We start from the raw sequence: 14,961 nt of genomic DNA, 5'->3' as shown, positions 1-14,961 counted from the left end.
GCCTGAACAAGGAAGCCAAAATAAAGTCTGAAAAAGTGAGCTCATGCAAATGACGAAATGGTGGATAATACAACTTTTTAACAAAGGACACAATTATAAACATAGTGTTCAAAAACATTTTGAAAGAGAAACCACAAAAGGAGGATACTCCTGGGGGGAATTCTGCGCACAATATTTTAAAATTCTGCATATTTTATTTGTCAAAATTATACAATATAATCATACCAGTTTCAATTGTTTTGGTAATTTATTTCAAAATACCTGTCAGCAAGTATGTCTGTAAAATACAGACAACAAAAAAGATTCAGAAAATGTTTTTTGACAAATAGATTCCTTACTAGGCATATTAATGCAGAACTCTGAGTAATTTATTTAAACTACAATACAGAACTGTACTTCTCATACCCCCTCAGAAGCCGTGCAGAGGCTTTGGGGAATCGGGGTAACAGAGGAGCTGAGGGAGAGGGACGTAATTGCTGGGAAGGAGTCTGGTTGTGAACTTTGGAGGGTTGTTGGGTGTGAGTGGGAGAAGTATATAACAGATTTTTGGGGGTTCGGGGAGGGACTGTTAGGGAGCCTTCCCCTTGCAGACCCTGGCTGATCCCTAGCCTCTCCTATTCAGTAAGGCACGTATGTCCCTGCCCATATGTGGCCCTGCACCCCCACTCAGCCATCCCCTTCTCCCCCATCCCTGTGTCGCCCTGCACCCACTCAGACAGCCCCCTCACCGTCATCCCTATGTGTCCCTGTACCCCCTCTCTGTCCCAACGGGTCCCTGCACTCCCATTCAGCCATCTCCCTACCCTGTCCGCATGTGTCCTTGCACCCCCACTCCCATTCAGTCCCTGCCCCAGTCTGTCTCCGCACCATTAGCCCTTATGAAGCCCAGTCTGTGATCCCGTCCCCAGAATCCTCATGTGCCCAATGCTGTCCATCCCCCTAGCCACCTAACCTGGCCCCGGGGCAGGCACTGTGAGGAATGCAGCCGCATCTGGGGCTGCCCTGGGAGCGGCTGCTCTGTTCTGGCACCACTGCAGCCCCTGATGGGTGGAAGGCATAACTGCAGCCACATTCCAACAGAATGTATTTCTGCAGGGGAAAAAAATTCTGTGAGGCACATAAATTCTGTATGTGCACAGTGGCGCAGAATTCACCCAGGAGTAGAAGGATCAGACACCAAATAATAAAGCAGCTTATTTGTAAAATGGTTGTAGACAGTGGGAAACAACATGGCACCATGCAGGGTATCGGCAAGACTCAGCTCAACCCATCACTGTTGAGTTGGGAACACAAAGGAAGTAATGCTATGTGTGCAGGGGAAGGTAGGAGGCACCAGAAGCAACACTGCTGGGAAGAAAATATTTCCATTGCTTTGTGTTGATTCTTTTGGCAATATCAGAAGCAGCATTGCTGGGCTATAGATGCAGCCCATTAAGTATGGCACTCCCTGGCGAGGGGGCAATCAACACATTAAAAGGGCATTGTAGGAGAGAATTAAAATCTTTATTGCTCCAAGTGTTACTCAGATGGTAGGGTGAGTGAGGCTGCTATGTGAATATTTACCAAAGCATTGTCTTTCAGAGCACAAATATGGAAGACTCCTTTATGCTTTTTCTTGTTAGGTGTGATGATGTAATGCCAAGGGTATCCTCCAATCTGAAATGAGTTCTCCAGAGAAGACACTTCAAATAGCAAAGGAGGGGTATCTGTAAACATTGTGTAATGTTAAGATCATTATTAACAGCCTCATAATTCCATTGGTCCATAGAATTCTAATTAAATTATTCATTCTTGAGAACTTCTAAAAACTCATTACAGTGTTTAATGTCATTGTGCACACAGAAATACAATACAGATGGGCAACTAACTTCTACCTAGCAAAGTGGCATTATGTGCAAGAAAGTGTCTGAACTTTAATATTTCCCCTCCACATATCTCTCAAGAAAACAATGGGGGAATCACAATCAATGGATCTGCAGCTGCATTTATAAATTTTACAAATAGAAAATCTTAGGACTCAGTGCAGTAAATGGCAAAAGGAATCTATTTCTCCCTTCAGCTCATGTGGAGCAAGTTACATTCAGTATTAATAAGCTACTCATATAAATCCTCCGTGCAACAATGGGAGAAGGAATTTACATAGCAACTTTAATCTAAATGGATACCAGAAAACTTTACAAACCTTTACTAACTAGCATTCTACAAATAATTTCTACAGCCACTAACATGGACCCAACTTTTAGGCTGAAAAACAGCCCTGTTTAACAGCACATTGCAATACTACAAAACAATCTCACAGGAAGTAAAGACTATTTGAAATTACAAGGGGAATTGAAATAGGTGGAATGTAATTACCCAAGCTGGAGTTTGGCCAGAGCAAGAAGGCCCACATCTCTGCTTTTGTAAAGTATACTGTGGTACTTTTAATGACAAGAACTGGTTATGACTTCAGTTCGATGCCTCCTTTGAAAGACTGAATTTAAAGCAGTAAAGTGCCCTCTTGTGCTGTGCTGGGGCATTGGTTACATGCTGCTTTAGGGAAAAAATGCCACCAACTGAATCAGCCACAGTACTTCTTTCAGCACCTTGAGCTTTCCGTAGATGTCTCAGCCAAATTCTGACCTGGTTTTATGCTGCTTAACTTATGAGACTGGACAAAATTACAGCCTGAAGTAGTCTGACTGCATCCAATACCTGAACTTATATTTAGCTAGTGCTCCCGATCCCCATGCATCTCAAGATCCCAAAGTGCTCAGCCAGCTATTCTGAGAGGAGTCGCTTTATCTATCATGGAAATGAAGCCACATCTGAGGTGGAAAGTGGCAGCTGTTTAGCTGCAGCCTGTAGGTTAGGACAGGAAGTGAAGACGACTACCTCTGATCTAACATTTAGTAAAAAAGGGAGATTCTAAGCAAGATTTAGTAAGGTAGGGTTAATAAAAAATGATGTCTCTGAGGGAAAAGTGCAATATGTGGTATATTAGATGCACTGGCGGAGGGTTGATAGCAAACAGAATTGGTTAAAAAATTAGAGGAAAACCTCATTCCCTGACAGGCTGATTATTTTCTTTATAAAAGCATTTACTACTAAGAACCCTGAAAAAGTTTAGGGGGATGGACTAAATTACTAACTCTGAGCCCATTTTTATGCTACAACAGCCGTAGAAAGTATAGGCTTCTCAAGTTTCTCTTTTTACACTTATGTTGTCTTTTGCCAACAGTTTTAAAGATCAGACGCCAAAATCACAGCAACCGCTGTCACTATCTCCCACCTCTCCTTTCTTTCTTATGTGTTGCTTTCTCCCATTACCCAGCAGTCCACTGTCTATTAGAATACCTTCTAGAAATATCTATTTTCAATCACTATTTGAGCCTCTTTAGTTCATTTCCACAAAATATTCCAGTATCCTCTAAATGCAAAGCCTGATTTGCTCCTGGCGGTACTAGTATATTTGCTCTAAATGTGGAAAAATAATGAATGAGATATTTTCCTCTCCATTTTTATGAAACTACCAAATACTCTCATAATAAATGTTTGTTTTGGGGTTTTTTTTGGGGGGGGGGAAACAGGAAATAGCATTTTAAAGTTCTGGACCTTTTAGATAGGTGCCTTTTCCTCTTTCAGATTTGGCCAGGGTCAGTAGTATATGAAAATCATTACCAGCCAACAGCTGTTTGGTGACCTATGTGCACTAAATTATTGATCTCTGTGCAGTTCCTCTTGGATAGGTGTCCATATCACCTATGTTGTTGTCAGTCTTGGAAGAGAGGCCAAGAACTGAATACACATGGAGACTACTCTACCCTGTCATCTGTAGAGATGGTCTCTCCAGGTCAGGGCTACCCTTGCAGAGCAATGCTAGGAAGTGTGTGTTGCTTCTGCCCAGGATGTGGTTTTTCTGTGGAAAAATACAAGATTTCAAGTCCCCATAGCTTTCAAGGCTTCACATAGCATCCCAAACAGTTAAGTTTCAACAAGTACAAGTTTAGGCTCTGTAGTCTTCAAAAAGATCAGCTGCTTCTTCATGGAAGCACTAAATATCACTGCACAGTTTAAGTCAGCCATCTCACTCATAAAAGAAAACTCAAAAACCACAAGATGGTAACTATCTCCAAACAGCAGCTATAGTCAATGTTCATCAGAAGCTGAAAATGTCCTAACCACAAACTGTTCTTGAATAAAGTTCAAGATCAAAAAGGTTTCTTTTTCTTTTACTTTGTCTCTAAAACTCATGATCCAAAACTCTAATGATCCATAAGCCGTGGCAATGTATCTAATATAAGCTGCTTTTCAAAACTCTCACAGGCCTATTCTCAACAGGGCATCCAACATTAAGTTATGGTTTAGTATACTACATCGGAGAGGAAACTGAAGAGAGAGTTCCTAAACTCCCTCTCCTTTGCAGAACTCAAGCCAATGATCATCGTATGGTCTCATTTCTTGTTTTCATATGATGTTACATAATTAAAGCTTTAGATTATTATCTAGCTCTATATAGTATCTTTGTGAATTACTTGCATTAGGCTGAAGTATCTGGATTGTTCTGTCTGCTATTACTATGTGAAATTGTTCAATAAAAATTAATGTAAATTTACTTTTTATATGAAAAAAGAAAAGGAGTACTTGTGGCACCTTAAAGACTAACAAATTTATTTGAGCATAAGCTTTCGTGAGCTACAGCTCACTTCATCAGATGCATTCAGTGGACTTTTTATATGGAAAATCATTTGTTAAAATATTGAGTACAAAAAGCCCAAGATTTTTTTTATTTTTTTTAAAAGGGAGCCTAAAATTGGTATTCTAAGTGCATATTTGGCAGCAGTGGGAGCTAGCAACTGCTTAGCACTTTTGTGCCAAATATTAATGTAGGAGGCTCCTACTTTTGCAGGGGTGGGGAGGAAAACGTCTAGATTTTTTTTAATTAGAGAAAAAACAATTAATGTGCTGAGATGGAAGGCCTGGGCTTGGGACCCACCTTAAGATTCTGATTTCAGATGCACTGGTGTAAAGAAGCCTTTTATATCTGAGAACTGTACACACACAAAATGTAATACAACAGAATACCATGTTTGTAAGCTGGACATAAGAGTTATTTTCTAAAATAGCTTAGTTTTTCACTTAGAATTAAGCTCAATGTGACTGACACATTGTGGACAGCTAGAATGGTCAAACTGCAATTTGGATAAATTACATTCTGTCCCCTTGAGTTCTCCCTGCAGTTTAGATTAGATACAGTAATCTGTTTCTCACTTCCTATGTTATACCATTGTTAGGCCCTACCAAATTCACAGCCAGGAAAAACACATCACGGACCGTGAAAACTGGTCTTTTGTGTGCTTTTACCCTATACTACACAGATTTCACAAGGGAGACCAGTATTTCTCAAATTGGGTGTCCTGACCCAAAAGGGAGTTGTAGGGGGGTTGTAAGGTTATTTTAGGGGGATTGAGGTATTGCCACCCTTACTTCTGTGCTGCCTTCAGAGCTGGGAGGCCAGACAGCAGCAGCTGTTGGCCAGGTGTCCATGCCAGCAGCAGTGCAGAAATAAGGGTGGCAATACTGTACCATGCCATCCTTACTTCCGTGCTGCTGCTGGTGGTGTGTCTGCCTTCAGAGCTGGGATCCTGGCCAGCAGCCACTGCTTTCCAGCTGCCCCCAGCAGCAGTGCAGAAGTAAGGGTAACAGTACCGCAATCCCCCCTACAATAACCTTGCAACCCCCCTGACAACTCCTTTTTGCGTCAGGACCCCTACAATTACAATACCGTGAAAGTTCAGACTTAAATAGCTGAAATCATTAAATTTATTATTTAAAAAATCCAGTGACCATGAAATTGACCAAAATGGACCATGAATTTGGTAGGGCCCAAACCATTGTGTAGCTTTTCTGTGTGCAGTTTAACAGCTATCGCGTTCCATCCCAGAAGTGGCTGCTTTACACTGGTAGGTGAAGGGATTCCTGTTTATGCACAGTTTTTAGAGTTTCTGAAGCAGTTTTGTTCCTGTTCTAACTTTCTGTAGAAGTCCTATTTAGTAAATTCTTGAGTTTGGAAGTAAAATAGAAAACTTTCTGAATTATAATATGAATACCCAACTAAAAGTAGAGGTACACTACAACACGACACACAGCAGTTTTAAATGTTCTTGCCAGCAGTGAAAGATCCACAGATAAAACATAACAGCCATCAGTCTTGATAACGCAAAGATAAAATACCTGTTATTTTAATGTTACAAGGAAGGCCAAATGGATACTTTCCTACAATTCCAACTTTACCATTCCAGTTGTATTTGCATCCCAAATCAAATTGCTGCTCTGTGAACTAAAATAAAGCAAAACAAATTGGTTTTATTGATGTACACATTTTCTGTTCAGTTTTACTGCATTACTCAAATGGTTCATTTAAACCTAAAATCTTGTTTTCTAAGTACTAGTAGATTTTTTTTTTTTTTTTTTGGCTGAAAGAATTTAAATTCACTTCCAGCTCTACAACTGATTTTTTCAAAATTTAAATCTGGGAATATTATTCCTAGACTCTCTCTGATTCCATTTTATATCAAGGAGTCTTCCTTGACCATTGGTTTCCAACCTCAATACTTCTTCCTGTTACAATAGACATGACATGTAACAGTCTGTAGATACTCGTTTTGGTAAGTTGTCTCTATGTGGTGTCTGAGTAAGATCTCTATTTATGTCAGTGCCCACTCTACGTACATTTCACAATTTGAGAATAATGCTATTAGAATTGTTTAGTAAGGTAGTGTGCCCATTCATACCTTAGACTGTAATTTTCTTACAGCATGGCTTCTAACCTTTGTTTGGTGCATTTCTCCTATTATAAAGTGTCATATTCATATACAGTGCTAAATTAATAACAATCAATTTCCTCAAAGTATAGTAGGTTGTGTGTCAAATTCCATGCTCCATTACCTGCTCAGAGATAGACTGGAAACTATAGAGCCTGACCAGACCCACGCTATACATCACAATCAGCATTCCATGAGAAACCGCAACATCTGTCACATTGTTCCCAAATATCTGGCTCAAGGAAAAGAAAATATTCCATCAGGAAAGAGATCATTAAAAAGAAAATGTAAAACACTAAGGCTGCTTGAATAGAAATTGACTTGCTTTGTTTTACAGTCTCATTTCCTGTTACTCTTCTCCAAAATTGCTGACAGATGTTTTATTTTAGATGGTTTTGCAAATCAGATATTCTTTTGCACTTCCGTACCATCTGAAGTCAGAGAATCTTTACCGACATTCATTCTCAATATGCCCCAACAACAGGTAACTTGTTACCCTGTTTTTACAAATGCACACAGTGATGAAGTAGGTTAAGGGTACATGATTAGTCAGTAGCAGAGTTGGAAATACAATCTTTTAATCCTGATTCCTGGTTCGCTGCTATATGGCAAGTGGTCATTCTGCTCAGGGATCCAGGACAGCACATAGCTGAAAAGTTAACTATGTTACTAATGCATCAGTTAGGATACAATATTGGATGTTTAAGCTCTGAACCTGAACCCAACTCAGATAGGTCCATGGAGAGGTGCTTATAGCTCTTAATGACACTGCAGTATTCATTTTCTCCAGAGTGCCTCATGCATCTCCACTAAGGAAAACAACAAAAAATCCAAACAAACAAACTTTTGTTGGATGTAAACAGATGAACTTTATTCTTAATATTTAATGGGCCACACACATGCTTCCAAGCTGCATTTCTTCCTACATTTATAAAGCATTTATAAAGAGTAAAGTTTTCACTCTGCTAATAGATATATTTTATGGAAATGTGGTTAAAATGGGGAAGGGGAAAAGCCAAAAACAAGCATCAAATCAGATGTTCCTTGGCCTATCTGTAGGACAAAAAACGCAAACCACTTTGATCCGCAACACATCTCAGGAACCACATCCCAAATGCATGCTGTCAGATTCTGGCTGTCTTAGAAATACATGTATTGCCTGCTTCACAGGCCAGAGGGGGCCAAATCCAGTGGGGTTTAGGTCTGAATCCACGTGCCTCGTTTGATGCTCTTTCCACAGAACTAGTCACTATTTGTACAGCTGGTTGAAAATTTCTGGTGGAATGTTTCTTCATTGGAATTTGCCAATTCATCTAAATCAAAATGTTCCGTGGAGACAGCTTGATTTCTGTGAAGTTCTGATTAAACCTGCCTGGTTTCCTGCGAGCTTGCTTGTGGGCATGCTGGGGTGCCCAAGCTACCAAGTCCTTGGCAGCCCATGTTCCCAGTTTAATCTCAAATTTGACCCTCACGGTTGAAATCTCTGTATTAAATTCCCTACACAGGTTGGTTTTCAATTATGTCAAATTCTATGCTTTGTGGTAAACTTTAAATAAAAACATACTAGCATATAAGATGTTAGATTTCTAGTTTGTGTCAGACATTAATTTACATGGGCTGTCAAGAGTACTTTATAGTTTTGCTATAAAATAACCCCACTTAGTGCATTCAGTGTTGCCATTTTTTTTTTGACCACTTGCTCATCACCCATTTCGTAAACTTTATCTTGCCACTCAAACTATGTATGGACAGAGGTGCTTGTTGATAGTAAAATTTCACTGCTGCTTCTCTCATCAATAGCTTCCTAATGAACATGCTATTACAGACAAATTTCAGATAGGACATGTTTCCTCTTGACTGGAACAACAAGACTCACATTTTTATTATTTTTCTAGTATCTTTCCAGCTTAATATAAACGCAAGTTAAAAATCTCTCACTGTATGTAGTATTTACATTTTACACCCTTAATGGTGGACAGGGATATTTTCACAGATAGCTTCCTTTAAAACCCCAATGCCCACAAACACCCACCAATTCCCAACTCTCTTCTTCCTCTAAGGAGGAACTAGTTTCAAACAACTTTTCCTAGCACCTACATAACAGACCTGGTGCACTTGATATTTTGCCAGCAGGTCACTTGTGTGAAGAATTACTCTGTGGTCATTTCTATCCAAGGGAAGTGGGATACTGATACATTCACTAGGGAAATGAGCCACTGCATTATATGAATTAGTCCTGCATTACTGGGACGTGCAATGAGGCAACACAATGCTTTTTTAAATTACTACACCTTGGAGCATAGTTAATACAGAAAGTAACTCACTTTTTTGTTTATCTCCAGCATTCCAATAAATTTCAGAGGTAGCACTCTGAATACAGCAAGAAAGAATAGCACAGACTGTTGGATGCCTGCCTGGGAAAGAACAGTAACACTGAACTTAGTTATTGTATTTCAGGCAATATTACATGCTAGGACATTAATCTAACAGTATGAAACCATGATAAATATTGTTAAGACCTTTTAGGGGAGGATTATCACCTTTTTTTCACAAGGGGAGACTGAGGCTTAGAGAACCCAAAGCCATATGAGGAAGGGAGGGGCTCTTGACCGGGTTCTGTCCTCTAATCACAAAGCCAGTCATGTTTTTTCTTCTAGTAACATAAAAGAGGAGAGTGTTTCCATACCTGCAATAGTTAATGACACAGGGGCAGCTCACAAAGAGTTCTCTCTGAACCTCCGGACCGGTCCTGTAAATATCTGGCGATATATACCTCACCTAACAGAATGCTTGAGTAAACCTACCTGCTGTGCTGCTGCTGGAAGTTTATGCTGAGCTGATTTGAGAACCATAATCTCTTGAGGAGTGTCCCAGCTCAGATACCTATTGGTGATAAGAATGCATTTTTTAACGTAGTAATTGTTTTAGACTTTCTTAAGGCAAATGCACCATTTCTCACAAACTTTTTGTAATACAGGTTATAACACAAGTCAGCTCATGTGGATGCTGGAGCAGATCCCAGTGTCTGGCCAAGCTCTGCCTGTTAAATGATCTGGGGTAAAGAGTGTTTGGGCACCTGGAGTAGCACAACAATGATGGAGTTGGGGGCCAAGATCTGTCTCACTTTATCTGGGACAATGAGACAAGCACTATTGCAAGCTCTTAATATATTAAAACTGGCTAATGCGCTTTTCCCCTTTCCCTTCATAAACCAATTTTTTGATTCTGCACCATAAAAAGGGTCATTTCCTCTGGGAATTGAAAGAAAAACTTGCACTTCTCCAGTAGCAGTAATTTCCCTCCTCTTAAATGGCAAAATGGATACTTTGTGCAAAAGAACATTCATAAGTTAAAAATTGCCTATTTCTGAATTGATAATATTTTCCTTGTTTTATGACGTTTGCTTTGCACATCTTAAAAGGTACATTCTGGTATGTTGTTATTGCAATATTAAAAGTTGTAAAATTGGCAGAGAAAAGCCAGCGATAACCTGATTCTGCGGTTTACTTTCTTTTCCAGATGAGTTAACTGAAAATGTAGGTGTAAACTGAAGTCCTTAACATTTACAGTGCTGAAGTTTAAAACTTTTCTAAAAGAAAATTCTGTGTAGTAACTATGCTCATGAAAGATACAAGATTGAGAGCCTTGAAGTCATCCATAGAGCAGGTACAGCATGGGATCAGCACTGCAGGCTGCCATTCATTGCACCAACAACATGCCTTTATTCTGATCTGGAGGATAGTTCACCTCCATGCTATTCAACAACTTGCACCTCCACAGAGTATGAAAAGAATGGTGTTATTTGCTGATAAGTTTTGGGCTTCATCCTTTTCCTGCCGTGAATTTGAGAGAAATTCCATCCATAAAAATGTATTTTACAGACCTCTGGTTAAACAATATGGATTCTGCCCTTCCAAAGTAATACAGTGTTAAACAAAGCTTTGTGAATGCATAGGAACAAAATAGCTTTAATATTTTACAAATTAAGTGATTTTCCCCTATAGTACTGCTATAAATCCCAACTAATTAAAACATTACTTGTAGAAAGCCCAGCCAATAATTAATACCTGAATTTGCAGTAGGGTGGGAGGTATATTTTTTCCAGTATTTCTCCAGTATTAGCAGAGAGACGAAGGAGCCAGTTATGAGCAGTCAAAACTGCAAGAGAAGATTTATAGTCTGATGGACTGGGAAGCGTTTCCCCCTACATAAAAAGAAGTTATCAGTAAAAAGTTTGAATGTGTACATGAGGAAAGCCTTATTGCCTACTTTCTATAGTTTTTAAAGCAAACTATCTGGCCTAGATGGAGATTAGGGGCCAGATTTTTGAACACCATCCTCCCTTTTCACACTCACAGTTTGCAGGCACAAATAACTGTGGGCACAATTGTTCCTAGGTGCAATTGATATCACTTAGGCTGACTCTACATGGAGAAATTGACAGGCAATGTTATTGCAGAATAAGCTAAACCAGAATAGCTCCCTATATGGACTCACTTTGTGAGTGGAGTAATTATTCCAGAATAAAGTCACTTTTATTCTGGAATAGAGCATCCACACAAAGAATTATTACAGAATAAATAAATTATATCAGAATATCTAGTTATTCCAGAACAGCTATGCTGGTCAATTTCCCCCATACAGGCAAGGGCTTAGAAGTCTAACTGCTTGATGTTAAGCAGTTGGATGTCATGCCAATTGTGCTTACAAAACTGCAAGTACAAAAAAGATGTAAGTAGAGGCCAAACTCAAAATCAGCGTCTTAGTGATGGGTGGCATTTACAAACCCAGACTAAAACACAGATACAATTAAAATGTCCTGCAATAAAAATGAAACATACAGACACAAGACTGCAACAGTTTTAAAGTAGGTGATAGGACTGCTGGGAGCCACTAGGGGAATGGTGGATGCATAGTTTTATAACTACCTTCTGCCACTTCCACAGCCGTGGATTGGTAAGGTTCCACAGAGAAGCATGGTTTTATTTTCTGTCTGAGGCACTCTCACTCCTGATATCTTTTCCACCCCCTCCCCACCTTTTTTATTTTTTTCAATCTTCCTCCCCTTTCCCCTTCCTTAATTTTGTTTCAGCCCCATCTAATTTCCTAGATTTTGGGTTTATAGTAAATCTGGAAATGTTCAATCCATTTGCCCTAAATGTACACTTATAAGAGATATCCGATCTAAATAGTGTAATGAAGATTTCAATTGAATGATAAACTGTTTCAGTTCCCCAACTGTAAAGAAATCTGATCTCCTAAAATCCTATCCAAGAATAATTACTATTATTGCTGTTTATGATTCACCAAATTACTGAGAAGATGTTATTATGACACTGTTGTATGCAGTGTAGTTGTCTGTTTTTTTCAGTAATATTAGTTCAGTTTTTTTCTTTACTTTTTATTTTTGTTAGAGTTGAAATAAATGTTATGCTGATTTACATTGGTAATGTGACTATGGAGTTTACACTATAATCCAGCGTGGACAAGGCTCCAGGGGCAAAGTTTAGGCAGAACTGCTCTGCTAATGAACTCTTATCTGCAAACAATCCAGTTATGTTGGAATAAGGTTGTTTAAATAATTTGTGTAACTTTCTTATATTTCCGCTATAGACTTGTTCTTAAGTTTAGAAACTAGCCTTCTTCACCCTTTTTTTGCTGTTGGGAATAGTGCAGAAACCACGCCCTCCCTTGATATGAGACTATTTCTCCTTTATAAAATTAAAGAGAATCCAGTTATACCCCAGTTGGGTGTTTTGAGTGGTGGGAAGAATGAGTGATGTGGCCACTCTTCATGTCCCAGGGTGGTGAGGAGGAATCCAGATATGCAGCCCAAGCAATGACACTATTCAGCCACCCGATAAAGAGAGATTTGATCTAAGCATGCCTTATTGCTAATATTGTAAACTGTGTTTCCTGGAACATCAAAGGGGTCAATCATCATATAAAAAGAAAAATTATTGTCACTTACCTTAGAACACTGAAAGCAGATATTATCTTCCTACAAGAAACCCATTTAATTACTTGGCGGCAGAGACATTTAGGATGGGGGGAGGGACACTTAAGTTCTTCTCTGCAGCCAAACATGTAGCAATATTGTTTCATAAAAGACTCACTTTATAAATTCTAGATGTAAATAAAGATCAGGAAGGTAATTTTTGTTGGTGAAGGCTATGACTTCTGATTCTATATATACCCTAATTGATGAATGTGGACCCCACTAACTATAACAGGGTTCAAAAAAGAACTAGATACATTCATGGAGTATAAGTCCATCAATGGCTATTAGCCAGGATGGGCAGGGATGGTGTCTTTAGCCTCCATTGGCCAGAAGCTGGGAATGGGTGATGGGATGGATCACTTGATGATTACCTGTTCTGTTCATTCCCTCTGAGGCACCTGGCATTGGCCACTGTTGGAAGACAGGATACTGGGCTAGATGGACCTTTGGTCTGAACCAGTATGCCAATTCTCATGTTCTTAATAAAGATGCTCCACTTTTTAAAAACATTTCCCCCCCCAAAATTAATTAATATGCCATTAGAATCAATCATCATAACAGGAGATCTTAATGAAGTATTGGACCCTTTTTTTAGACAAATCAGGCCAGCCCCAACATACACAATCACATACTAGAAATATTATAAAAGATTTTAAGGAAGAATTGGGGTTAAAAGATGTATGGTGGTTGCAAAGCCCCTGGATGAAGAATTTTACTTTTTTTTCCTCCTTGTAGTGCACATATTCACAAATAGATTTCTTCCTGATTTCTATGACTCTGGTAGACTCAGAGCTCAATAATGAAATCAAGTCTATTGTGATCACTTATCATGCACCAGGATGCTACCCCTCCCAAGACAAACTGGACTTGTAAAGATAGATACTGAAATCCGCTCTTGTGCAACATAAACATTTTCAGAACCATATCACAGAAGAAATTCAGTTTTTTCCCTAAACAATTGACTCACCAGAGATATCCCAATCCACCCTATGTGATACACTAAAAGCTTTTATTAGGGGTAGGATTATTTCCTACTCAGCAGATAGGAAGAGGGCTAGCCAGGCTCAGGTCCTAGAATTAACCAAACAACTTAAAGCTATGGACATAGAATGTGCAAACTAGCCCTAACAAGAAAATCTTAAAAATGAATCAATCTTTGGTAAGAAGTAAATAGACTGAATTCAGCACAAGCTCAATTTGCTCTTTTTAGACTCACAAAACACACTGGGAGTCAGGGGTAAAAGTAGGGAAAATTCTCACATACAGATTAAAAGTAAGCAGTCAAAGGTCCCAAATACTATCACTCAAATCAGAACAAGAGCAGGTTATTATTACTAATCAAAAAGAGATCAAAGATCAATTTTTGAAATTCTACCAGGCTCTTTACAATAATGATTTGCCACCTGACCCAGAAGAACTAAATAATTTTATTAAAGCTCTAAACTGCCCACTATCTCATAAGAACAGCAGACCAGGCTGGCCTTTCCCTTGAAATTAGAGAAATTAATCAAGGCCATGGAGGAAATGAATCTGGCCAAGACCCCTGCCCTTGATGGCTTACCAATAGAATTCTATCAAAGTTTCAAAAAAATTCTGGCCCCTAAGCTGTTATACTTTTTGAAGATGCCTTAAAGACAGATATGCTACCTCCTACTATGAGAGGAGCCCTAATTACTGTATTACTTAAACCAGGTAAGGATGCGCAAAATGGTAACAGCTACAGATCCATCTCATTAATAAATACTGATGTAAAAATACTTTCACAAATATTGGCTAAGAGACTGGAAAGTAATGAGTGAAATGGTTAACCCTGAACAGGTGGAATTTATTTTAAAAAGGCATAGTTCACACTCTAGAAATTCCCATTGAATTGTTTCACTCAATGCAGAGAAAGCCTTTGACAGAGTGAACTGGCAATATCTGTTTGTCACCCTCGAAAATTTGGCTTGGGAAAATCCTTCATTTCAGGGACAAAGCTGTTAGGATCCGAGAATTGGGACTGGAACTAACCAATAACACAGTAACTCCCCCGCCCCTTTGATCTGTTTCAGAGAGCAAGACAGGGATGTTCTCTCTCTCCCCTCCTATTCAATCTAGCATTAGAACCACTTGCAATACAAATTAGGGAACTCCAAAATATTCAACCGATCAAATTTG

At 39.1% G+C, this 14,961-nt stretch overlaps 1 protein-coding gene across 5 annotated transcripts in view; it reads right to left on the bottom strand.

The window, feature by feature from the left end:
• DCAF17 (DDB1 and CUL4 associated factor 17) overlaps positions 1 to 14,961 on the bottom strand; it is a 44,086-nt gene that overhangs the window by 17,979 nt on the left and 11,146 nt on the right. For all 5 annotated transcript variants that reach the window (XR_007359038.2, XR_007359037.2, XM_048868574.2 and 2 more), the window contains exons 4-9: positions 10,871 to 11,007; positions 9,608 to 9,686; positions 9,128 to 9,217; positions 6,928 to 7,035; positions 6,214 to 6,319; positions 1,564 to 1,706 (exon numbers count right to left, since the gene is read on the bottom strand). Coding sequence is in view for 3 of the 5 variants with exons in the window: in XM_048868574.2 (XP_048724531.1) it covers positions 1,564 to 1,706; positions 6,214 to 6,319; positions 6,928 to 7,035; positions 9,128 to 9,217; positions 9,608 to 9,686; positions 10,871 to 11,007 (663 nt within the window). In the remaining 2 variants the exon portion in view is untranslated. The remainder of the gene's footprint in view (positions 1 to 1,563; positions 1,707 to 6,213; positions 6,320 to 6,927; positions 7,036 to 9,127; positions 9,218 to 9,607; positions 9,687 to 10,870; positions 11,008 to 14,961) is intronic.

Source organism: Caretta caretta, chromosome 11 (assembly GCF_965140235.1).
Source record: "Caretta caretta isolate rCarCar2 chromosome 11, rCarCar1.hap1, whole genome shotgun sequence".
NCBI lineage: Eukaryota > Metazoa > Chordata > Testudines > Cheloniidae > Caretta > Caretta caretta.
The sequence above is the reverse complement of the archived record's forward strand: the minus strand, read 5'-3'. Positions and strand labels throughout refer to the sequence as shown.